The 26742-nt window shown below is 43.2% G+C and overlaps 1 protein-coding gene across 1 annotated transcript; it reads left to right on the plus strand.

Moving 5' to 3' along the window:
- The first annotated feature begins 3666 nt into the window (after nt 1-3666).
- Nucleotides 3667-17576, plus strand: Ppp1r42 (protein phosphatase 1 regulatory subunit 42). Its single transcript, XM_038348208.1, has 6 exons — nt 3667-3727; nt 10224-10441; nt 12195-12361; nt 14303-14441; nt 16623-16739; nt 17365-17576. The coding sequence occupies exons 2-6, from the start codon at nt 10313-10315 to the stop codon at nt 17368-17370; spliced, it is 558 nt and encodes a 185-aa protein (XP_038204136.1). The 5' UTR covers nt 3667-3727; nt 10224-10312; the 3' UTR covers nt 17371-17576.
- Nucleotides 17577-26742: the final 9166 nt, after the last annotated feature.

Below are 26742 nucleotides of genomic sequence, written 5' to 3' on the forward strand. Positions count from 1 at the left end.
CCTCAGAGACAAGGGATCCTTGTTTATCGACTCCCCAGCCTAATCCAGTGGACAAGCTCCAGATTCACCAGGAGGAACAGTGAAAACAAGATGTAGTCAGGCAGTGGTGGTGCACAATTCCAGAACTCGGGAGGCAGAGGCAGGTGGATCTCTATGAGTTTGAGGCCAGCCTGGTTTACAGAGCTAGTTTCAGGACAGCCAAAACTACACATAGAAACCCTGTTTCAATAAAAATAATAGTAATAATAACCCTAATCATAATAGTAACGTGGTGTAGAGGGCTGCAGAGATGGCTCAGCAGTTGAGAGCATTCCTGCTCTTCTAGAGATCTGAGCGCCAATCCCTACAGACAGCTGTCTACAACTGCTTGTAACTGCTGCTCAAAGGAATCGGATGCCCCCTGGCTTCTTCAGGTCCACACACACACACACACACACACACACACACACACGCATACACGCGCACGCACACATGCACACACATGCATTCACACACATGCACGCACACACACATGCATGCACACACACACGTTAGTTTTTTAAGGATTGAATACAATAGAAGACACCCAGTGTTGATCTCTGCTGTCTACACTCACACACACATATGCATGTGCACCCACTTTTTTTTTTTGGTTTTTCGAGACCAGGTTTCCCTGTAGTTTCTAGAGTCTGTCCTGGAACTAGCTCTTGTAGACCAGGCTGGCCTCGAACTCAGAGATCTGCCTGCCTCTGCCTCCCGAGTGCTGGGATTAAAGGCGTGCGCCACCACCGCCCGGCTTCCCACATGTTTTTATACACGCATCCATACCCATATATACTCAAACACCCCCCACACTCATATTAATTAGTAATTCAATTATTATAAGCATAAATAATCACAAAGTGACTTTCAACCTCATGAAGAGGATCCAAAATGAAGTTTCAAAATATAATTTTATCATTTTTTTCATAACCCTGGCTACTAAAAATAGAGGAAAACCCTCGTCATAATCTTGCCACCAAAAAGTGGCCACTATTAAGTAAGTCCATGTGTATATCTACATGTCATATTGCACATTTACAGGTGTGTGTAGCCAGGTGTGGTCACCTGAACAGTCCCAGCTACCCAGGACTCAGAGGAGGACCCTGTGAGCCTGTGAGGTTTGAGATCAGTCAGGGCTGCATAGTGAGAAACGATCTCAAAAATAAAACATAAGAAACGATCTCAAAAATAAAACCTAAGTAAAAGTGCACATAGCTTCACCACAAATGAGAGCATATCCCTTTTGATGAGCTATGAAAATTTTCTAAGACCAAGACTTGCAGAGCAAGCGAGTCTTATGACTTACTAAACTCAATAGCTAAGCAAGGCCTCTAGCAGGGTTAACAGTGGTCTCAATGCTACATACAGAGCGTGAGTCGGCCCGTATCCCTTGTTGAGGCTGTTGTCCCCACGGAATGGTCCATAACCACATAAGATGGGCATCTGGCGTGTGGCCTGGTGTTTTAGTTATTCTTTTCCCTCTTGTCCTTCCTTAGCTTTTCCCCTCAGCGTGACTGAATATCAGGCTTTGGAGACTGAATCTTTACTCCCTTTCTGTTTACTGCTGACGCATCTATACCGGCTCTTTTTTGCCATCTCTCTCTCCTCTACCCTCACCACCACTGGTTTCAGTAATGGTTTTATTACATATGGGGTATTTTATTAAAGTGTATCTCACCTCACCCTTAGGGTACGAACCAAACATTCCCACCCCTCACATCCCTTGTCACCTCTTTCTCCAGGGTTACACCTTTCTCCCAACACTTGGAGATTATCTTCAGCTTCTGCCCCGTGCCTTTCCCTAAATGCCCCAGTGGGTACAGGCGCTTGCCGCTGAGCCTTTCGGCCTGAGTTTGATCCCCCTAACCCACACAGTGGAAAGAAAGAACCAACTTCCTCCAGTTGCCCTCTGACCTCCATGTGCATACATACTTACCCACAAAATAAGTGAACGCAAACATTGTTTAAAGATGTCTCCCAAGACCATGCATTTCCATGTATCTCCGACTGAACTGGGCCATGACTGTCTAAACGAATGGACTCAGAAACAAACAGCCCTATGGTGAGTGGAGTTAAGGCTCCTCTGCCCCATTCACCTCTTCCTAGGCGGCTCTGATGCTAAGGGTCAGGAGATACGATAGAAGGAGAACTGGCCTTGAAGTCAGACGTGTGCCTTCTACACTTAACACAGGCTTCTTTCAACTCTCTCTAGAACAGGACTTTTCTTATCTGCAAACCCGATGACTGGACTGTCCTATGGGCTTTAAGCTTCCTGCTCAAAAACCGGCCCCGACAACCTTCCTTCCCTCTAGCCAGGTCCACAGCTGGCACTGGCCATCTCCCAGTGCGCACTGTTCTTTATACCCAGCCTTCTTAGCCCACCCCACTGCCAGTGAATCCTTTCCACTGTGAATGACGGTTCCTGTGTTGTCGTCCTTTTTATGGTTTTTCGAGACAAGGTTCTCGGTGTAACAGCCTTAGCTGTCCTGGAACTCGCTCTGTAGACCAGGCTGGCTTCGAACTCACAGAGATCCGCCTGCCTCTGCCTCATGAGTGCTGGGATTAAAGGTGTGCGCCACCACCGCCCAAATGTCTTTCATTTACGCTATTCCTTTTACAAACATTTATCTATCAAGTGGGCACTAGCATACACAGCACGTTCACACCCATTGACAGTGGAGGTAAAAAGAATGCTTGTCCTCAGTATATCTTTTTGTTTTTGTTTTTTGAGACATGCGTAACACAGGCAGATTCTTGTTACGGGAAAGAACTTCATACTAGTTGTTGGAGGAAATAGAAACTAACAAGACACAGTATTGAGGTTTTCTGAAAGGATGTAGGGACCTAAACTGAGATAAGGGGGAACAAAGAGTGTAAGAGGGAAGAAAACATGCACGTTCCACCTCAAAGGCTGGAAAATGGATTGTTTTATTTTAGTTTGTAGAGACAAGGTCTCTATGTAGCCATGGCTAGCTAGGAGGAACTCTCCATGTAGACCAAGCTGGCCTGGAATTCAGAGATACACTTGCCTCTGCTTCTCAAGTGCTAGGATTAAAGGCACGCACTACAAGCCAACCCAAGGGAATGTGTTCGGTTTTTTTTTTTTTGAGAACTTCCAGAGATCCGCCTGCCTCTGGCTCCGGAATGCTGGAGTTCAAGGCCAGCGCCACCACTGCCTGGCCTGAGACAGGGTTTCTTTGTGTGTCCCTGGATGTTCTGGAGCTAGCTCTGTAGACGAGGCTGGGCTCGAACTCACAAACCTACCAGAGACTCCTGACCGGAGGACCGCAAGTGGCAAGCCGTGAGGAGAGCCATGATAAACGGCCTTAGTATTACCCTAAGTTTAGATTTTATCCTAGAAAGGTGGAGTACCGGCTTCAGGCAATTCCTTTTTGGGTCTGTTCTGGGGCAGGTGTGGTTACTGGGCACTGAAATAATCAAAGATGATGGAGATGCAATCTTGTTCCGTTCAAACTAACTGGCCCTGTCTTGGGATCATTAGTGCACAACATCAGCTCTTCTGTCCCGTGTCACAAAGAGCCAGAACCCGTGCTGCACGCTTCCAGATGTCGCGAGACTTCCTCGACAAGAGGGGCGTTTCGGAGCATCTGGTCGCCTGGCAACCGTCCGCTGGCCTTGCCGAGACTGGCACAAGGACACTGACCAAACCAGTTACAGACCGGACTGGACCCTGGACTCGGGAGCGGTGAGACGTCCAGGGAAACCCTAGCCAGGGGCGTTTCTGAACGCAGACTTCAATAGTGATTAAAATGCAGGTCCCTGAGGCCTGTCCCTAAACACCCAGAACCCCAGACAGTCTGGAAGACTAGTTTGGACCAGCGGGCCAGGCTGGAAGCGGTCTAGTGGCCCCAGGCAGGGTGGAGAGGAGGCGAGGGAGCATGATCCAGGCTTTGGAAACTTTTGAGGGCTGAAGCCCGCCATTTAGAGCATCTGAAAGCCACTGAACGCAGCGACTTCCTAAAAAGGAATGTAGGTAGAAACCAATTCCAAAACTGTCCTTTTTACCAGGCCTACAGGAGCCTGGGGGATGAAAGCCGGCTAAGGAGCCATCAAGATGGGATCCCAGAGCGCCCTGAAACAGCTCTAAGCAATTCCCTCTGGCTCCTGCCAAGATGCAGATGCGTCCTAGTAATTGAGCTGATAATAGTTAGCTAGTGGGGGTATTATGGGAAACGATGTGTTTTCAGAGAAAACACATTATTGTTTTTATTATGTTCTAAGATGTATACAAATTCAACCACTGATGTAGTTTAAGCCCCTGGAACTTATTATTTCTCTAAAATAATGAAACTACAAATACCAGTAAAGCTGGAGTTGGTGCTGGCTTACTAAAAGGAATGGTTTTTGACAAATGTTTTTGACAAAACAGTTTTCGTGAACTGCTACTATGCATGCAGCTTATGATTTGTATTTTATGTTGTGGGCTGATGTGAGTCTCTCCCTTTCCGTAGTTGAGCCCCTGGAATGTTTTCCTATAGCTTTTTGATTACATTCATTGGCCTTCTCCTGATTTAAAAATATTTTAAATATTTGCGTCCTCTTTTCGAAACAGTCTTCTGTAGCCCAGGCTACACTCACTCAGCCAGAACTGCCCTTGAATTTCCTTCTTCTACCTCCTAAATTCGGGGATTATGAGTGTGTGCCACCAGCTCTGCCGCCGCTTTTCAAATCTGTTTAATTTTCAGAAGCAGCAACTTTTAGACAGAATTCTCTTGTGGTTAAAGAATTAAGAATAGGCCGTTCTGGAATAGGCCGCTCTGGCACACTAACTTGATATCAGCGCAGGTACAAGATTTGTGACTGCCTGCCCGCCCCCTCCTCGCCCCGCCCCGCCCCGCCCCGCCCCGCCCCTCGCCCCTTCCGCTAGCCTTTTTCCACTGTCCACCTAGCTGCCTGCCTACCTGCTTGCTTCCCACGTGAAAAGCACCTTTTCCCATTCAAGAAGGAAAAGAATCATTTTATCATCAAGGATAGGGCAATCTATAAAAAGAAAACCACCCCAGCATTTTTATACCAACCCTTATGCTCACTTTTAATCAACTCCTTTAGCCCAAATCCTGTTCCCCTCACCGTTTCACAACCTGCTAGTCCTTTTTCAGTCCAGATGCCAGTGCCTTGAGCCTCCCTTATGAAGACCCACGGCCCATTAAAAATCCAGTGCAGTTCCTAACACAATCCTGAAAGGGTCTTTTTATGAAACACGCCAATGTCAAATATTTATATAAAAGAGTCAATGACCAAGAATAGCCAAAGTGAAAAGATACTATTGGTCTGAACTTAGAAAACAGTGTTGCCATGCCAACAGAGGCATAAATGAAGGGAAGAGAAAATACTTTTGCATAGTGTATTGGGTAGCTAGTTCCCACTAGGAAAAATATACATTCAAGTCTCTCTCGCCTCATATGTGTTGAGCAATTCCAGATAAAAGAACAAAATTTGTCTAGCAGAATGTGAACAAGTTTAAAAGAAAATATTGGATTGTCGTTTTAAATTTGGAGTAAGGAAGGAATTGCTTCCCCTACCTTTCTGGCTTATAAGCCAAAAAGAAAACAATACATTTGACTGCTTTCAGAAAAAAAAATGCTATGCCAGGTGGTGGTGGCTCATGCCTTTAATCCCAGCACTCAGGAGGCAGAGGCAGATGGGTCTCTGTGAGTTCGAGACCAGCCTGATCTACAGAGAGTTCCAGGACAGCCAGGGCTACACAGAGAAACCCTGCTATGAAAGGAAGCCTACACGGTTCTGACATAGGCCCTCTGCAGTATGACATAGGCCCTCTGCAGTACATGTTATGGTTGTATTCCGTGGTCTTGTGGAACTCCCAACAGGGGGAGTAGGCCTATCTCTGACTCTTTTGCCTACTTTTGGGATCCTTTCTCTACCACTGGGTCACCTCATCCAGCCTTAGCAAGAGAGGTGGTGCCTAGTCTTCCTGGAATTTTGTTTTAATGTATACAGCATTCTGTATGCCTGCAGTTCGGAAGAGAGCACAAGATCTCATTACAGATGGTTGTGAGCCACCATGTGGTTGCTGGGAATTGAACTCAGGACCTTTGGAAGAGCAGGCAGTGTTCTTAACCTCTGAGCCATCTCTCCAGTGCATTTTACTGGAAATTGATAGGCCGTGCATGGTTAATGTCCCTAGGAGGCTTGCCCCATTCTGAAGAGAAATGGAGGAATGGGTGGGTGGGGGCAGGGGGAAGGAGAAGAAGGAGGGGAAACTAGAGTCAAAATGTAATATATGAGAGAATAAATTTATTTTTTTAAAAAAAGCTGTGCGTTTTTAGGAGACTGTTAAAACCAAGTGAAACGAGGAAGCAAGGAGAACCCGGGGCCTGGGGAAAGAGAACAAATTCCATCAGTGACAGTCGTTACCCAGGAGGAATGGGCATGCATTCTAAAACGTACCTATCACATCACAGCCCTGTTGCTCAATACTTTAACTATGTAAAGTGTTTTATTTGTTTATGCTGCAGGATATTACTTTAGCTGTGAAAAGTGTGTTGCATTTGTTTATGCTGCATTTGTATAATGATGTAAGGTTGTGTGTTTGATTATGGAAAGATGTGCTGTATCTGTTTCACCTTGCCTGCCTAAAGTGCCTAATTGGTCTAATGAAAAGCTGAGCAGCCAATAGCTAGACATGAGAACAGACTCACAGGATTGACAGGTTGAGAAAATAGATAGGTGGAGAAATCTAGGCTTGGGAGAGAAGGAAAGAATGAGAGGAAGAAGGAGGAGGAGGAGAAGAGAATGAGGAAGAAAGGGAGGGACATGCCCGGGTCAAGAAGTCATGCAGTCTCCAGACAGACAGACACAAGAAGCAGTGACAGTAAGATATGCAGGAAAACAGAGAAGCAAAAGCCCTGAGACAAAAGGTAGATAAAGAGAAACAGGTTAATTTAAGTCAAAAAGAGCTAGCCAGAAATGAGCCTAAGCTAAGACAAACACTCACAACTAATATGAAGTCTGTCTCCATGTCACGATTTGGGTACACAACCCAGTAGGAAAAATGAGATATGGAAATAGTAATTAGCAGAAAGAGGATCTAGTGTCAAGAGTGTCCAGTTAAAATCCAAGTTAAAAACAGTTTCTATCAGAGCTACAGCTGCACCCATGGGGACACTGCCAGTAGTCAAAGCCCCACTGAAGAACAGTTTGGGAGCATACAGTGACATTAAGACGTGCAGTCCAGGCATAGTTGCTTCTAGATTAAACCTTGTGCTAAAGACAAAATAGACGAGAAACATAAAGGCAGCACTGCAAAAGCAAAATAGAGAAAGACCCAGAGTCGTGCTTGAGAAAAACAAACTACAGCAGTACAGCACTCGAGAGCTGTGTGGGGTAAACCAGATGGCTCTCCAGAACAAACGGTAAACAGGAGAAGGGGACGCTGACACTGATGACTTGCACAGTTGTGTGTGTGCTGGGGAACCTGTGCTTTTCAGGCGTGTGGGACATTTGAAAGAAAACCAGTGCACAAATGAATAGCAGTGTCCAAATCTGAAGGGATGGAGGGGAGAAAAGTAGAGGTGTCTGTGGTTTGTTAGTGTATTCAGTACCGGGTGAATCCAGGACCTTGTGAGTGTTAGACACACTGAGCTACAACACACACACATATACATACACACACATATACTCATACATATGCACACACATACATACACACATACACACAACACACATACATACGCACATACATACATACATACACACATACACACAACATACATACATATGTACACACACATACACACACACATATATACTCATACATCCGCACACACACACATACACACACACATATATACTCATACATCCGCACACACATACATACACACACACAGACACACCTGCATTTGTTTTCTTTCTGTTTGTTTGTTTGTTTGTTTGTTTTGTTTTGTTTTTTTGAAGCAGGGTCTCATATATTCCAGACTGACCTAAAATTCCTGTGTAGCTGTGGCTGGCCTTGAACTCCTGATCTCTCCTGCATCCACCTCACAAATACTATGTTTATGAGCCATCGTGTTAAACTTGATATATTATTAGTGTTTAATATTTTAAGCTTTTGTGTGGGTCCTGTGAGCCTTATATAAAATAATATTCTATTTGAAAGCATGCTCCCATTTAATAGTCCTGATGCTATCGAGATTGAAGTGTGAAATTACTCCATCTGTGGACAAAACAGCAACAGAATCATAAGGTGACAAATATTTCTGACCTCTGTCAGACGCTGCACAGAACACTCACAGAGATGGCCAACCTTTTGATATTGCAATGTTATTGTCATCTACAAAGTTCATACCTGTGAACCTCATAGCCAAATTACAAAAAAAAAATGAAAAAATGACAATGTTTTTCAAAGTTTGCCATTTTGTGTTGCTTACATTTGTGACTGCCCTTGGCAGGCAGACATACCTGCATGCATTTCCACACAGTCCTTTGACCTGGTAGAACTATCCTATTTTATATAGTTTTTTTGTTTGTTTGTTTGTTTGTTTTTGGTGTTTTGATACAGGGCTTCTCTGTGTAGCCCTGGTTGTCCTGGAACTCACTCTGTAGACCAGGCTGGCCTCGAACTCACAGAGATTCGCCTGCTTCTGCCTCCTAACTGCTGGCATTGAAGTTGTGCTCCATCACCACCCAGCCTTATATAGTTATTTTAAGACAGGTTTTCACATCTTCACAAGAACTCAAGCAATCCTCTTGCCTCGGCCTCCTCAGCTGCTAGAGTACAGGTAGTATCACCACACAGGCGTTCCTGCCACACACTCACACACGCACCACATAGGTTTAACATTGGTTTTTTATTTATAATTTATTTTTGTGGTGCAAGGGATCAAATGTAGGTCCTCGTGAATGCACCTTGCCTTAAATTTATTATACAAAATGCTTGAAGATTGTTTTGCCAGCGAGCAGGGAAGCTAATATTTGAACTCAGCAATCTGCATTGAAAAACGCTGCTTTTTGTTGCCATTTTTCTGGCATGACATACAATATCTAGGCCTGGCCCATGGCAAGTGTTTTGTATCATTCTGTGTGTAACTTGGGGTTTGGAGATGCTGCGCCAGTTCCTATGGGGAGTGAGGCACTGGCTCCAGCCTCAGCTGGCACTTTGAAAAGCCTGGACTAGCTCTCTGGGGCTTAATTTCTCCATCCATGAAATAAGAGCATTGGGCAGTTTTCCTGGAGGTCCTTTCTTAATCAGAGAGAATAAATAAACTTTTGAAAAGATGTTCAGCTCAGGGCACGGGATGTAGCTTGATGTTAAAGTGATTACCTAGCATGCAGTGCCCCCCCCCAGGATTCTGTCCCAGCACTAGGAAAAAAGTGGAGTGGGAGGAGGAAAAGGAGGTGCACACAGCAGTTCATTACTGCCCCAGGGGAGGAAAGTATCTACATTTGGAAGGAAGGCACGGTGCTTTAAGCCTTTAATCTCAGAACTGAAGGCTAGGCAGAAAGATCCCAAACTGGAGACTAGCCTGGGCGTGAGACCTTCTAAAAATACGGACGAGGAGGAGGCCAAGTCTGCCACCACTTTGTGGATGGCAGCAAGTTTCAAGCCAGCCTGGGTTACACGGCTAGATCCTATTCCAGAAAGCAAACAATAAAGGCAGATAAGTGTTGTGCATTTAACTAGTTTTCATGTTTTTTTAAAATATTTATTTGTTGTGTATACAATATTCTGTCTGTGTGTGTGCCTGCAGGCCAGAAGAGGGCACCAGACCTCATTACAGATGGTTGTGAGCCACCATGTGGTTGCTGGGAATTGAACTCAGGACCTTTGGAAGAGCAGGCAATGCTCTTAACCGCTGAGCCATCTCTCCAGCCCCTTGTTTCCATGTTTTAAATGTTTTGTTGCTTCGTCGGTTTTGGGGTCTTGCTTTGTTTTGGTTTGGTTTGGGTGGCTTTGAAGCCTGTCCTGGAACTGGCTCTGTAGACCAAGCTAGCCTCCAACTCAACAGAAAACTGCCTGTCACTGCCTTCCAAAGCATGTGCCACCACACCTGGCCTTGGCTTTAAGTGTTATAATGAAGGTTTTCTGGAAATGTAGAAAATACTAGAAGTATAAATGCCATCAGCCTAGCTTACCAGGCAGCTGTTCATGAGAAAGTTAGAGCAACTCGCCTCTCCGGGACATTGCTATATCACAGTACTCTCTTGCTCCCTTTCATTTTTAGAAAGTTGGACATAATAAACCTGCTAAACCTGCTTCTGGACATGGTACTAAAACGGAGTTCTTGCTGAGAGTTTCAGTTACACAGAAACCATGGTTCGACTGACTCTGGATTTAATTGCCAAAAACAGCAATCTTAAACCCCGAAAAGAAGAAACCATCACACAATGTCTGAAGAAAATAACGCACATAAATTTTTCAGACAGAAATATAGATTCAGTTGTAAGAACTTTAAATTATTTCATTTTTACACAATTAGGAATATAAATTTTATTGGCTTGAGGGCATACTCAATATAATAATTCTATTTTGATTGAACTTGTTAACTATATTTTTACTGGAAAGCATATTATGTTTCTCTTTTAATTTCCTTCTTTGGGTACTTAGCATATTAAGTTTCTGTAAAATATAGCATTGTGTTTTACAAATATCTGTTAGACATATGTGGCCGTTTCCCTGGAATACACTTGTATTTGCACAACAAACAGGATTTGGAAATCAATTGCTTTTGGACCACGCCAGAGCTTTGGAATACTTTTTAAACTTCAAAATCTTAAGAAATGAGCTAGGCACTTGCCTGTAACCCAGCACTCAGAGGTTGAGCTAGGAGGATTTTAAGTTCAAGACTAACCTGAGCTATCCAGTAAGACCTGTCTTGGAGGGGGGTAATTAAGGACACAAATCTTCAACACTGGGGACAGTATACCTCAGTGACAGTGTACACTCAGCATGTCCAAGGCCCTGTGTTCAATGCCCAGTCACCCCTTCTCCCCAATAAACGTTCAACGGTGAAGTTTTTGCATATAATTTAATTAGGTCAATATATGTCATTCTGGGCCAGTTGTATTAGACCAGGTTTCTCTGTGCAGCCCTGGCTGTCCTGGAACTCGCTCTGCAGACCAACCTGTCTCTGCTTCCCCAGTGCTGGGAGTAAAGGCATGTGCCACCACAGCTCAGCTTGTTCTGTTCCTTTTAATGATTTTTATTAGTTTGTGCATTGGTGCTTTGCCTGCATGTATGTCTATGTGAAGGTGTCGGGTCCCCTGGAACTGGAGTTACAGACAGCGGTGAGCTGCCATGTGGGTGCTGGGAATTGAACCCGGGTCCTCTGGAGGAGCAGCCGGTGACTGAGCCATCTCTCCAGCCCTCATTTTGCTCTCTTTTTTTTGAGACAGGGTCTCTCTATGTGGTCTTGGCTGTCCTTGAACTCACAGAAATCCACCTGCCTTTGTCTCCCCAGTGCTGGATTAAAGGTGTTTGGAAACCATGTGACCCAGCTCTAGTTTCTCATATAATCACAATAGTGGGCCAGAGTGAACCACTATTCTCCTGTTCTGACGTCTACAAGATAGTACAAAGAAATGAAAGTTTGTTTTACAGGACTCAGATTGATAGCATCATCATAGTTTGTTTTTCTTATCCTCCACATTTATTGGGGTCAGGGTCTTTCTCTCTTGCCCTGGCCGGCTTGGTACTCACCATGTAGACCAGGTGGTCTTGAACTTACAGAGATCCACCTACTTCAGCATCTTCAGTGCAGAATTCAAAGGTGTGTGTCACCCACCATACCTGGCTCTAATCCATTACTCTGGGCTATTGAATGATTTCCAGTTTTCAGTACTATAAGCTGTGACAGTTTATTTCGAATCCAGCAGGAAGATCAATCTCTGCGTTATGATGTTTGGACAATAACTTGTTCATTGTTTCAGCTTTCAGGAAGGCCTCTGATTGCTTCCAATGAAAACTGTTTAAGAAATTCTTAAGAAATGCGATTTTACTGGAAAAGTTACAGAATTCTAAAGCCCAAAATTACTTAGTGATTGTTACAGTCTTATTTGGAGTGTGCTAAGTGCAGAGAAATGTTACTTTGTACGAGTCTTAGGGAGATTTGTAGAGTGTCAAAGTATTTCTTAAAACCCAGCATCCAAACATTCAGAGGGAAAGAACTCTAGGACCTGTTTTGTTTTCTTCTCAGGACGACCTCTCTCCCTGCAAAAACCTGAGCGTTTTATATTTATATGATAACCGCATTAGCGCCGTCACCAACCTGAACTATTGCACGAATCTGACCCACTTGTACCTGCAGAACAATTGCATTTCCTACATCGAGAACCTCAGGTCCCTGAAGAGACTGGAGAAGCTGTAAGTGCTTTTATTTGTGAATCCTCCTGTTTTTCACCTTTCTTTCTTGTGCAAGCATTTCCAGTGTTCGTTAGGTTGCAAAGCTAAACCGGATGCAGGTTTAAATCTATTTCTCAAAAGTTTCATGGAACGGGTCTCACTTTTAACTTTATCCTAGTATATGTAATATATTCATATAAAATATAATAATTTGTAGCATGATTAATAAAAACCCAGAAACAGAAATTGGGGTTCAACCTGAAGGTCAGAAAAGCAAAATAGCCAGCCACTGACTCTTACCTCTACCTCAGTCTGAGATGGCGATCCTGCCTCCAGGAATCTCAGAATGAGACGGGGTGTGAGAGCTGTCTCCTCCTGTTTTATATTCCTCTCTAGTGCTGGGATTAAAGGAATGCACTGCCCGGTTTCTATGGCAACTAGTGTGGCTACTGGGATTAAAGGTCTGTATTGCCACTGCCTAGGCTGTAAGGCTGACCAGTGGGGCTGTTTTACTCTCTGATCTTCAGGCAAACTTTATTTATTAAAATACAAATGAAATATTACTACAATAATTGATGCTTTAATTAAACCTGATAGGATAGGCATAGTGGTTCATGCTTGTTATCCCAGCTCTCAGAAGCCTGGGGCAAGAGGATTTCTAGAAATTGAAGACTAGCCTGGGCTACATAATGAAGTCTTGGCTCAAAAATCCAAACAGCTTGATATACCTTTCTTTTGGTGGGGAGAAAAAATCGTCTAATGGGCTTTTAGGGATAAGCATTCTCACATAAGTTCAGTCGGTCAACAGGGTTCCCATGGAGCTCAGGTAAATTTTGTGCTCTTCTGAGTCCCCAAGGGGCTTTGATTTCCAAAGGTAAAGGTCATAACTGACACAGATTTAAAGATTGCTGATAATTATTACTAGGGAGGTTAGACAGGCCGCTCAACACTTAACTGTACACACCGCTCTCACAGAGGACCTGAGGCCAGTTCCCACTACCCACGCTGGCTGCCCACAATTGTATATAACTCCAGCTCCAGGGGCCCTGGTGCCCTGTTTTGGCCTCTGAGGGCACCCCGGGCACACACACACACACAGCACAACATGCACATACACTTATACATAAAATCTTTTTTAAAATTATTATTACTGGGCAATGAAGGCTGACAGATCCAAGTTCCCCAGATTGGATAACTAGCACATTTTTCTAGAAGTGGTCTGTGGTCTTCAGGATGGGAAGAGAATAGGGTGATGGGGAAACACTCACCAAATGCAGACTACTAAGTTCCCGTCTCAATATCCAGCACTCATGGGAGTGAGGTCCAGAAACTGTTTATAAACCTATAGTCTGGGTTATAAAATGTGGGAGACAGTTCAGTACAGACTATTTCAACCCTCCCACTTAAAAAATTGAAGATATACATGTATGAAATATACTAATGAAACCCATTGGTTTGTCCAATTAATCAATGCTATTGAAAGATGTAAAAACATAATGTATTTTAAACCAAATTAAGCGTAACAATATAATTTGTGGTTTAGATGGAACTTTCATAGGTCTGATAGAAAGATAACACTCTGTGCATATAATTTCTGTCTCTCTGTGTGTGCATGCATTTTTGAGGACGTGGAGGTCAGAGAACAACCTCCGGGGTTGGTCCTCATCTCCCACCCTGTTTGAGGCAGGGTCTCTTTGTGTTCCGGGCTTCCTGACCCATGAGTGTCGGGGGATTCTTTCTGTCTCCATCTTCCATCTCACCCAAGGGGCTCTGGGGTTACAGATGCTCCTAACAAGTCCACATTATGTGGGTTCTGGGGATTCAAACTAAGGTCCTCATACCTGTGAAATGAGTGGTTTACCCAGCGGCCTTGTCCCCTGCCCTGCTTGTTCTATTTTTATCATCCTTAACGTCCACAGCATTCCCAGAAAGCCTATCTGAAGCCCTGTCTGTGTTTTGCAGGTACCTGGGAGGCAATTACATTGCAGTTGTAGAAGGTTTGGAAGGACTGGAAGAACTGAGAGAGCTGCATGTTGAAAGCCAGAGGCTTCCCCTGGGAGAAAAGCTTCTGTTTGACCCCAGGACTCTCCGTTCTCTGGCAGTAAGGCCATAAGAAAGTTTGGGCAGGATGCAGTGGGACATAAGTCAGCGAGGGCATGCTCGGAGTGTGGACGTACTCATCCTGTTGATCTGCCCATTGGAAACCTGAGGATGGTTTTCTTGTGCAATCTCTAGTATGATGGTACTATAGGTCAGGGCGGCGTGCCTACCTCTTTAACTAGAAGGACTGAAAGAGGGATGTGAATGGAAGTTCTGATACAGGCCCATAATGTAGGTGGTGTTGACTGTCATGGCTCATGGTTTTAAATTTTAGGGAAAACTATGAGAAAAAGGGAGTGGGACAATTATTTGGCAAACTTTGTCTTTCGATTTTTTGAGATAAAACATCAGGCTGGCATCAGCCTCCCAAAGCTTGGGGTTGTGACTATGTGCACAAACCCAGGTTTAAGGACCCGAGGTGTTGCTGGCCAGCCCGTCACCATCTGTGAGGTGAGATGCAGGGCTCGCTGCTAATCCTCAAAGCCCTCTGGGTCATGGTCACACTGCCTTCATTCCTGGGTCAGGAGACTTATAAGTGGGACACAGTTGTGCGGATTTTATTCATTTTGATTCACAGCACCCAGAAATGGAAGAACCTTGTTTCTTGTACACCTGAGAAGTGGTCCTTTATGTTAGAAAAGAAAGAGGCGACCCAGTTATCATGCCACCTCCTCCCTACTGCCCCTGCAGTTGTCGGCATGCAGCTAGCTGCCTAGCCCCTCTGCAGTTGTCAGCATGCAGCTAGCTGCTTAGCCACTTTTGCAGCTCCACCTACCCATTGCTCAGCTATTGCAGGTGCTGCTTTGCTGTTCCTGCCGCTTCCTATAAGTGGAGATTTGGGTTTGTGTACAGCACTGCTTTCCTGTTTGTCCTCAGTGGCAGTGGCCCCTCTGCTGGGCCGGGAGGAGAAACTGCTTCCTCTCTAGCCTATGTGGAAATGGTTGCAGGGTCAGCTACAAGTCACAGAGGTTTGTGTCAGCAAAATGCCTGGCACAAACTATTTGAAACAGTCCTGCACCTTTAAGAGCAGAGCAATTAGCAATAATCATTGTGTGGTTTTCTCAAGGTGTCCATGAGTGTTAAAAAGCAGTTGATCCTGGCATATGACACTCGTTTTGCTAAAGGTTTTCAGGCAAGAAAGAGTCTAAGAGCTGCCATTTAGGAGTCAAAGTGCACCGTCCCCCAGTGTCTTCTGCTACAGGGAAATGACCACCAGAAGGAATGCTTCTAGCAGGACCTGTGAGATTTTGTGATCTTGTCAGAGTCCAGCACCTCCAAGAGGCATATTGTCATTTTCTGTTTCAGCTTTATCACAGGACACCACTGAAAACATTTTTTGCTAGTTTAGGTTTTGCACAGATTCTGAAATTCTCAATATTAAAGTATCATTTTTTTCAATTATCTCAAGTCTTAAAAAATTCTTAGTGACAGAGTCCGAAAAGGCCAGTGCATGGGCAAATACAACCAAAGTCCTTTATATCATGTACAGAAATGTCATGATGAGATGTGCTGCATTGTACAAATGATAGAAACTAGCATAACTTCTAAATGTCAGGACTTTCTTTCTGAAGGTTGACTATGTATGGCTGTCTTGGCGGGTAGATTTGATATCGATTCACAAGCCTTAGATTTTAAGATTGCTCATTTAGTATTGTCATATAGTTATTTATGTTCTCATTTTATTAGCTAACACTGAAATCCATTATTTCAGTGGCTTCTGAACAAATGAACTATCCAGAAAAAACTAAAGAGGGAAAGATAAAAATAAAACCTGACATCGTTTGTGTCGGGTCATATGACTTCTTCCCTGGATGATGATTAGCACAGGACAGTCGTGTGCTTAGGGTGCAGTAAACGTTTTGTCTACATCGAGCTATCTTGTTCACTGGTTGTGGTTTTTCTCTTTACTTTGTAGCTTCCCTACTTTATAGTTTATATTGTCTTCTGGAGGAGGAGCATAGGGCTTATGGAGGGAACCAGAGGCAACAGTCGGCTATAGCACACACTAGAGCTCTGAAAGTTCCATAGTAAAAAAACCCACAAAACACTGGAACAGAATCTTCATGGCTTTTGTTTCATGTCTACAAAGCAACCTATGAGGCTTCTAAAGCACTGACCCTTGTGCTCCCTGCATGTAGTATTTAGGTGACTTACTGATGTTAATTTTGCTCATTTTCCCCAGAAATCCCTCTCTGTTTTGAATATCAGCAACAATAATATCGATGACATAAAAGACTTAGAGATGCTGGAGAATCTGAACCACCTGATCGCCGTTGACAACCAGCTGATGCACGTGAAGGTAATGTGGCCTAAGCCAGCCTCCAGGATTTACACTGGGCTGGGTTAGAACACACTCAGAAAGAGTTCTAAAAACGCTGCTTGTTAAAGAGCTATCCTGTGGTTATTCTAAATCTGTCTTCTGAATCCCTATCTCTAAAAATGTTTACTGCTGCTGGGCGGCGGTGGCGCACGCCTTTAATCCCAGCACTCAGGAGGCAGAGGCAGGCGGATCTCTGTGAGTTCGAGACCAGCCTGGTCTACAAGAGCTAGTTCCAGGACAGGCTCCAAAGCTACAGAGAAACCCTGTCTCGAAAAAAAAAAAAAAAGATTAAGGCATAGAAAAACTTACTTAATGACATTATAACATAAATTTCCCCAAATCTACGGGAACAAATGCATAGCCAAAAACATTGGACAAGAAAAATGACTCTCTCGCATGGAAATATAGTTAAAACATCGAAAAGATAGAACAAAGAAGGAATATTGAAATCTGCAAGAGAAATATGCCAAGTTCCTTACAAAATAGGAACCTATTAGAAAAGTGGGCCGGAAAAAAGCCTGGACTCAGTTCACTGGATCCTGAACACCGAGCCTGCCCAAGACATATCTGAGCATGCCTTTGTGATTTAAATCTTCCCCTGCAGGCTTAGTCAAGATGGCTTTGGAGCCCAGCACCTGAATATTAGCTTCTTTCCTTGTGTATCTTCTGCACCCAAGGTCTCTGATATGGCTTCAAGTTTACCACTCCTTTTGCCCTAACCTCCTGGTAAATGCTGTGCCTTGGGGAAGACGTCTCTCATGCCGTGCGTAAGGTCACCGACTTCCACGCAAAGGGTTGTCAGCAGCAGACAGCTCTGCGCCACGGGGAAAGACAGCCATCGTTAGAGAAAGCAGACAGCCCCACGATAATTACCGGAGGTGTTGGGCACTTAGGGGGCAGCTGCCTCTGGACAGACCCCAGCACGTCCCACAGATGAGTCCCCAGAAACAACTGATTGTAGTTGTCACACAGGAAAGTAGAATGTGAAAACGATTGCTTCTGCTGAGAACTTACCTTGTCGCTAAAATTAAAAATTCAGAATTTAAATTCAGGTATGTAATTACAAATGGACTCTATGGTCACTCATCTTATTAAATAATTATAACAGATTATACAGGACAATGAGAAATTCTGTTAGTCTTGCCCATGGATTTTTATGTAGTAACATAAACTAGAAAATGATAGTATTTACAGTATAATTTGGCATGGAAAATCAATTTTTTTAAATATTTATTTATTATGTATACAGTATTCTGTCTGTGTGTATGCCTGCAGGCCAGAAGAGGGCACCAGACCCCATTACAGATGGTTGTGAGCCACCATGTGGTTGCTGGGAATTGAACTCAGGACCTTTGGAAGAGCAGACAATGCTCTTAACCTCTGAGCCATTTCTCCAGCCCCCTGGAAAATCAATTTTTTTTTTTTTTTTTTTTTTTTTTTTTTTTTTTTTTGGTTTTTCGAGACAGGGTTTCTCTGTGGCTTTGGAGCCTGTCCTGGAACTAGCTCTTGTAGACCAGGCTGGTCTCGAACTCACAGAATGGAAAATCAATTTTTAAAAAATAGAAAAATAATGATCTCTTAGAATGAGCTCAAGGAGAATTTTTCTAAAAACACATGTAGGTAAAAAGTACTACAAAGACTGCCAGGCCACTGAAATCTTTGAGCTCTGTGGGGAAAAAAGAAAACAAGGAAGAACTGAGTCTTTAGGAAACATAGACGCTCACGGACCATGACGAGGTCCTCATTTCCTGGTGGTCCAGGAGCCAACGCGAAGTGAGTCCATTTGTAATTACATATCATGGACGCAAACATGGCAGGAGGGATTGTTTGCTGGGAAGGTTTATGTACGGTGGACATGGTGGTGGTGGACGGCAGGAGGACAGCTGTTTCTGTGAGCGCACCCTCTTCCGTGAGCCAGGGAGTGGAAATAAGCATTACTTCTGAAGGAGTAGGTGTCAAGTTTAGAAAAGGCGGGGGTTCCTGATGGTGGCTGATGGCCTACCGTCTTCTGCTGGCTCAGCTCCGTGAGTTCTCGCCAGGGATGGACCCAGGCAGCAGGTTCACCATGTAGCCCGTCCACTCTTCAGCCTGTGGGAGTGCCCAGTGGTTGAGAAATGAAGGAATTGGTCTAAACCCTTACAGCGTCACATGGAGTCAGTCATAACTTCTTCACCTGACACAGTGCTCAGGACCTGCATTTAAACAAGGTCCTTTGTGATTCTATTTAAAATTTAAAATTACATTTTATTCTTTGTGTGTGTGTGCATGTGTGTGTTGCATGTGTGTTGCACAGAGGACAACTTGTGAGAGTTTTCTCCTTCAGCCACGTGGCTCCCCAACTCTGAACTCAGGTAGTCAGGCTTGATGACAAGTACTTTACCGGCTGAGCCACCTGCCAGCCCCCCCCCCCCCCCCCCCCGGTGATTCCTGTGCACAGAAAGTCTTTGAGAAGCCCTAGTCAACGGGTCTGGTGACTGTAGATAAAAGAAAGGATAGCAGCCAGAGAAGGGAGACTGGGAATGAAGACATAAGAGAGAAGACCCCAGAGGAGGCAGCTAGGATCAAAAGGCTGATGAGTGGGGGAAGAAATAGCACTCTTCATTAGTGGAGAAAAACGAAAAAGGGAAAGGAAGTGTGAGATCACAGCAGTTAACTGAGAAAACGTCAGTGAGACCTGACCTACTTCTCCCCCAGTAAAGCGTGGACCAAGGTCAGCTATCGAGGAGGAGAGGAAAGAGAAGTTTTAAGCCAAATGATGATGATGATGATGATAGTCATCCTTTAACCTATGGGGCTCTACTTTAAATGACATTTCATGACTTTTTGTTTTGCATTTTTCCTGTAACTTCTTTAAACAGGCATGCATCAATATCTAAAAGCACCAAATATTTTAATGATTTAAGTTCAACTTAAATTTCTACAATTGCATATGAGTGCAGGTTGAGCCGTGAACTTCACTAGGCCCACGTTATCCAAGTTGCTAATGTTATACAAAGTCAAATGCATGTCTAAAAATGCAAACAAAACAAAACTTGAGGGAAAAACAACAAAATATCCTTAATCTTTGCCACAGTTTTTATGTCTGCAAAGTTTGCCAAATCAATAAAACGACCTGAGTTCCTCTCACGGCAGATTCGTTAGTGATTTACTTCTCATTGGTTTTCTGATGACCATTTATCATGAGACAGAGAATCTTCATAAATGAATGGGAAAAATGAAAAACTTGACATGCTTGCCTCTTTTATAAACTAAACATTTGATTTACAATGCACAAGTGAACAAGCCACAATAGCCTGTCATGTTTTCTTCGTTTCTAATTTATTCAACCTCTGCTCAGTATTGATCCTGGCAAGCGGCATGGCCCAAAGATAAATTTATTCATCCCACACTTTAGTCAGGAACAAGCCCAAAATTATAGATTTCCTCAGGCAGATGATGACAGGCAGTCAAGGGATGACAAATGGCTGTCTTTAGATTTGGTAAGGACAGTTGGGCCAGACGTTTCCGATAAAGATTGGAGCGTGCTGGTCAAATACAGGTTCATCAGAGTCATCATTAAAGCAGAGAGCACTGCCCGCTAGCGTCGCCCGTGCAGGAGCAGGGTACCAGCCTGCAGGGGAAGGGGAATTGGCGCCTCAGACTCGGCAGCGCTCTGAGCGAAAGCATGACATGATCATTTATCAAACAGAGACTGTCCAGAAAAGTGTCTGGTTCCTTGAGTAATTTATCGAAGGGCGGGAGAGTGAAAGCATTTTATTAAGGACAGGAAGGCAATGAACAAGCAGAGCGTATCCGAAGGGTAATCGTATTTCAGAACAGGGTTAGCTTAGCCTTAAGTAAACATACACTGGGGCGAGCGTGTCCAGGGTCATTTATCAAGCAAGGAATAATTAACAAAACTCCAAACATGGTTTTATCTGCGTGGGTGTAAAGTTCTCTTGCTATGGGCATCATATTCAACAGTGTGAAGCATACAGCTCCCAGTCCCTTCCTTGTGGCTTTTAGAGGAAGAGAAATTGAGAGCTCTTGGCTAAAGTCATCACGGCTCTGTTAAACATGGAACAAATGCTTCAGACCCAGCAAAACCTAAGGTTCAATAATGAAGACTGAGGTTATAAATTTAAAGACAGCTTTCTTACTTGAAGATAACTATTTGTTGGTCAATGAATCAAAAGTTTCATCTTTAAATTTTGCTGTTAGTCAAAATTAAGAGAAACGGACTTAGCTGAAGAACAGCAGAGCAGGCAGAATGACAGAAAGTGAGCACATTTATGAATTACCTGTTTTGTTCTGGGCACTCTATATCCATGACAATTAGTCCTAACTGCAGCCACTTTATAAAGACAGGAAGCCTGACATGGTGGCGCACACCTTTAATCCCAGCACTCGGGAGGCAGAGGCAGGTAGATCTCTGAGTTTGAGGCCGGCCTGGTCTACAGAGTAAGTGCCAGGCCAGTCAGGGCTAAATAATGAGACCCTGTCAAAAAAGCAGCAGCAACAGCAAAAAAGTAAAAGAAAAATCTAACCACAGTAAGAGCATAATTTCAAAAGAAATCCCTGTGCCTCCAAATGCTTAGAAGGTTATATGACACTGAGTTCAATGTGATCTTTGGGTGATAAACAGGCAAGTCATTTTTTTCTGTTTTACATGTTGACAGGATTTTCCCACATTCTTCATTTTTAAAAAAAGGCAACAATGTGTATTGCTTACAATGCTGACAGACTGTGCTGTTGTTTGATTTGATGAACCAATGAATTTTATTGGGGTGACTTACGGGAAGCTGGGTAAGGGGTTATTTACAGGAGCAGCAATGACTCAGAGGAGGCCGAATCATTGAAAGCCCTCTCAGCGTGGGTGACGCTCCTGAAGGCTGGAAGTCTGGAGCACTGCACAGTCGGCAGGCAGAACAGGCTGGAGAGTGTCCTTTGCGGTGGCCCAGTTGGTCTGAGCCTCTTCTAGGCAGCTCAACTGGTCCCGGCTGCTTCCAGACAGTTCTCCCTTTTGAGTGTCCCCAGGGGCCCCGCGGCGGCTGATGGCATGTCCGCTCACTGCTCTTCCCTTGGCTCCGTGTGTAAACTGCATTCCACTGAGAGCAGGGTAGCTGCCGGAGAAAACCTGTTTCCTTAGCTACCGGTTAGCACCATGATTAAGAGCAGTGCTGTGGTCCTTAACTTAGCACCTCACATTTGGCCTCCCCTTTAGCCACCCCACCACGGTAGACAAAGCCGGTGGCCGCACACATCCTGCCGCACACACCCTACCGCACACACCCTACCGCTCACACCCTACCGCAGGAGCTAGAACTCCAGAAAACCCAGTTCCCGCCTTCAGAAAGCAGCTGGCCCGAGAAGAGCTGATAACCAGGAAACCACATGCCTTCCTTTTTTTCTTCCCTGGTTACAGGATTTGGAGCCTTTACTGAAAAAAGTGATGAAGCTGTGTAAAATAGATCTAAATGGAAATCCTGTTTGTCTTAAACCAAAATACAGGGACAAACTGATACTGATGTCCAAGTCCCTGGGTGAGTAGTGTTTTACATTAATTCGACTTTCTTAGAGAAAGCACTTGTTTTACTTTTAAGTTAATTAATCATCAAGCCTTTGGAGATATAAATATAACATCTGGCTCTAGAAATTGGTCAACTTAAATGTATATGTTTGAATATACAAACATATGCAAAGGTAAAAAATAGGAAGTAATGCGTCAAATTTTTTTCTGTTTATAAATAAAGCCAGGCACACATTTGGGAGAAAATGTGGCCACTACCTACATAACTGGTTAGCCACAGATGAGCTAAACTTGGAACAAATCTTTGGCAGGCCCTTTGGTTCCTTAGCTCTTGGCTCTGCAGATAAGCTAACTGATCAGTTTGATTACTTGTCCCTTACACGAGTGTCCCTTCCATTGGAAAGGGGAGTAGGAAATTGCTTTTTAAAAATCCTTACAAATAATAACATTCCTAAGTCTACCCTCTATTGGGGAAAATGGGCCAAAACACTTGGTCGGTGGAGCCAAAGTTACAAAGCATCAGAGCGACCAGCAGTGCCATGTCACAGAGGAGTCTTGTGAGAGTTTCCTGGAGCAGAAGCCTGGCAATAAGAATTAACAAAAAGCTAAAATATGACAAAATGACTTCAAAACTCATAGCTAGTTAATCATAATGCTAGTTCAGTGCTTCTCTAGTGTCGGGGAAAGCAAATCAAATAGTGCAAAACATTTTTGTTTCAAAATTTATATACAGGAGCAATACACAGCCCACAAAGGCAGGGAACAAATAATACACAGAGATGAATGGTGTTACGTCTTAAAAGTTCCACAGATGACTCTGCTCTGATACCGCACACAGCTGCATTGGTCTGCTTTATTCAGAGGAAGACATGAATACAATTAATGTCTAATGAGTAAGAATATTCCAATATAAAGCTGGTGTGTTGGCGCATGCCTTTAATCCTCATACTTGGGAGGCAGAGGCAAGAGAATTGTAAGTTCAAGGATAGCTTAATCCACATATCAATTTCAGAACTGCCTGAGCTATATCGTGATACCCCCCCAACTCAAAAAGTAAAAATTTCAATATGGGCTGCAGTGTGATTCAGTGATAGTTACATACCTAGGACTCACCAGGCCCTGGGTTTAGTCTTCAACTCTGTAAGACAGACAGACAGGAAGGAAGGAGGGAGGAGAGATAAAGGAGAGAGAGAAGAAAAATAAAAAACAAAATCCCCCATTTTAAAACCATTTCTGGCCAGCAGTGGTGGTGCACACCCTTAATCCCAGCATTCCGGAGGCCGATGGGGGTGGATCTCTGAGTTCAAGGCCAGCCTGATCTACAGAGAGAGTTCCAGGACAACCATGACTACACAGAGAAACTCTGTGTCTTGAAAAACCAAAAAGGAAAATCAAAACAAAAACAAAAACATTTCTCCATATACAAGGTTGTAAAAGGCATGGAGATAAGTCTATTGATTTCTAAAAGCAAAAATAATTCAAAGTTTGTCTTATGTAACCCTTCTCATAACACACTTTGTGACTACAAGATTAATACTTTAAAACACAGGGCTGACAGAGTTCAGCTGTAGAGGGCCTGCCCAGTATGCACAAGCTCTGAGATCTATCCCTAGCAAAAAGAGAAAAAAATATAGAGAAGAAACAAAAATCACTGCCGTTTTCACCCTAGCTCTACCATTAAGACTTTAATGTATGTCTTCCTAGTCTACTCACATATGCACATATTACAAATGATTTTTGTCTTTATGATTCTCATTTGTCGTCTTTTCAGCAAATTAAAAAAATAATAGCAACAATAATGATAAAAGTCAAAAGACTATGAGGGACCATTTTATATTTTGCAATTTACCCAGTCCTCAACAAACACAAGAAACCCTACATATTTGGTTTACACAACTTGATGGAAGCCAATTTCATGTTAGAAGTAAATCATTAAAATGAAATAAATCTCACTACCTATACTAGTTGCTTGCCTTTCTTTCCAAAATCACTTCTATACATAAGAGCCTTATGCAAGATTATGTGCTAAAAGTGACATGTAATCAGAATATTCAAGACAGTATATACATACATACATATATACATATATTCACCCAAATATATATTTGGTATATAATTATCAACAAAAGCAAATACGTAAAGACATCAGTAAAGACAAGCAGTTGAGAAAGCTGAGCGTAAAGAATGATCTTGAATGCAGTTATAGATAAGTCCCAAAACGACCATTTGGAAAGTGTTGTCCCTCACTTTCTGCACTGTTCCGAAAGGTGCAGAAACACAACGCGATTATACCTCCCGAGACTGCGGCTCTGGTTTCCACAGCTGGACGCAGTCGGAGGAAGCGCATGTTTGCGCCGCCTGCATGACATCGCAGTGTTGCGGTTGTCCCGCTGGTGTGTACTCATCACGCAGGACCCACGTGGGGCTGCTGGGACCTCCTGGGGTGCTGGAGCCCATTACCTACGGACGAGGGTCAGACCACCATAGTCTCCGTTTTATCAGCGTATTTTATACTTTATATACAACCCAATATTCCAAGTATTTAAGTAGTAGGATTAGCACTTTATTAGAGGCTTCCCAGGGTCCCAGAAAGACCACGACCGAGAACATTTTACTGTTTCCGTACTGCACTCTGGGCTCAGTGGGAGACATTAGGTGATGAAAGACAGTTTAAAAATCATACAGATACATTGTAGAAAAGATAATCTCTTTGTTAACTAAAGGCCACATAAACCACTTTATGTGATACAAAATGTAATATAGGTCAAATAAGGTAAGGGATTTGTTCAGTATTCTACAGAACATCTATATATAATAAATTGTCACCCATCAGAAATTGTTTCTAAATAAAGACATACTAAAATAAATATACACATTATATGTTGAGTAATATATAATGTATTAATTAATATATAAATACATGCAATATATATTATATTATATTATATTAGTGACAGGTCTCTCTATGTAGTCCTGGATGGCTGTCCTGGAACTCACAATGTAGACCAGGCTGGCCTCAAACTCACTCCCCTGGCTCTGCCTCCCAAGTGCTGGGATTAAAGGAGTGCACCACCATCCTGGTTACAGTAAAATATTTTTAAAGTAGCATGTGAGGCTTTATCCTTAGAGACATCCATTTTGTATAATGTACTTATCTATGCACACAAATACAAATAGAAATATATACATTAATATACACAGACATAAAACATTTCTAAGAAATATTCTAAAGTAGTATCTATTAGTATATACAAATAATTATTTCTCATTACAGAATAAATTTTAATTTTTGGTATTTTGTATTTTTCCAAATATCTTACAGTATACAATAATTTTTAATTGAAGAATGTGAATTTTTAAACCTCTTTTAAAGGAGCAAAATGTAAAGATAGCTGAATTCTGACCTCCTAGAACCAACAGGCCAGCTCTGGGGGGTTGCTTCATTTACAGACTACAACCTAGCTGTCATAATAAGCATTATTAAGGTTGTACATACTTTACCGTGTCATAAAAATAAGATGTGCTTAAATTTTTATATACTTTTTCTTTCCTTTTCTTTCTTTCTTTTTTTCTTTCTCTTTCTTTCTTTCCTTCCTTCCTTCCTTCTTCCCTTCCTTCCTTCCTTCCTTCTTTCTTTTTTTGAGATAATATCTTTCTATGTACCCCTAGCTGTCATGGAACTCTTCATCTAGGTCCAGCTTCGAGCTCAGAGATCTGCCTGCCTCTACTTCCTGCTGAGATTAAAGACATGTGGCATTATACCTGGCTTTTATATTATTTTTCTAAGACCAATAATTAATTTTATAAAAACATGATTTTGTTTGTATTATAACACCATTTCTACTTTGAAAGCCAATGGTTTTCATATGATCTTAGAAGGTACTAGACCCAAGCTGTCTGCAGTGAGCGTCTTTGGCAGTGCTGGGAAGACACGATCTTAGAAGGGACCAGACCTTTCTGAGCTCCCCACACATCCAATGCCATGACTTCTCTCTCTTAAAAGTATAAACAAACAACAATAATGACAACAACAAAAACCCACAAAGAATGGAAACTAAAATAAGCAAACAAAAGGCCAATAGGACAAAAACAAATACCACTGAGTTTGTTTTGTGTTTGTGGCCCTGGGCATGGGGCCTACCCTGAAGGGCGGTTAATATACCCAGAGAGGTTCCTTTCCCAGCAGGTATTAGTTGCAGATAGCTTCTTGGTAGTGGGGCGAGCCCATGTCCACTTCCGCATCTCAGTGATGGGACCCCATTGGGCTTGGATCTGTGCAGGCCCTGTGCATGTTACCACGGGCTCTGTGCGCTCACATGTGCACCATTCTTGTGTCTGGAGCCTATGTTTGTGTGGAGCCACCCATCACCTCTGCCTCCTCTTCAGCATTTACCTCTGAGCCCTCGTGGGGAGACTTTACCTGGTGCATTGTCCAGCTGTGGGTCTTTCTGTTAGCTCCATACACTGCAAGAA

The sequence above is a fragment of the Arvicola amphibius genome, chromosome 11 (genome assembly GCF_903992535.2).
Source record: "Arvicola amphibius chromosome 11, mArvAmp1.2, whole genome shotgun sequence".
In the NCBI taxonomy this organism is placed as follows: domain Eukaryota; kingdom Metazoa; phylum Chordata; class Mammalia; order Rodentia; family Cricetidae; genus Arvicola; species Arvicola amphibius.

Excerpts from the sequence above, each read along its gene's own strand:
- Ppp1r42 (XM_038348208.1), top strand. The coding sequence starts at position 10,313 with ATGGTTCGACTGACTCTGGATTTAATTGCCAAAAACAGCAATCTTAAA. Across the intron at positions 10,442-12,194 it reads ACAGAAATATAGATTCAGTT|GACGACCTCTCTCCCTGCAA; the intron begins GTAAGAACTTTA and ends TTTTCTTCTCAG. Across the intron at positions 12,362-14,302 it reads CTGAAGAGACTGGAGAAGCT|GTACCTGGGAGGCAATTACA; the intron begins GTAAGTGCTTTT and ends TGTGTTTTGCAG.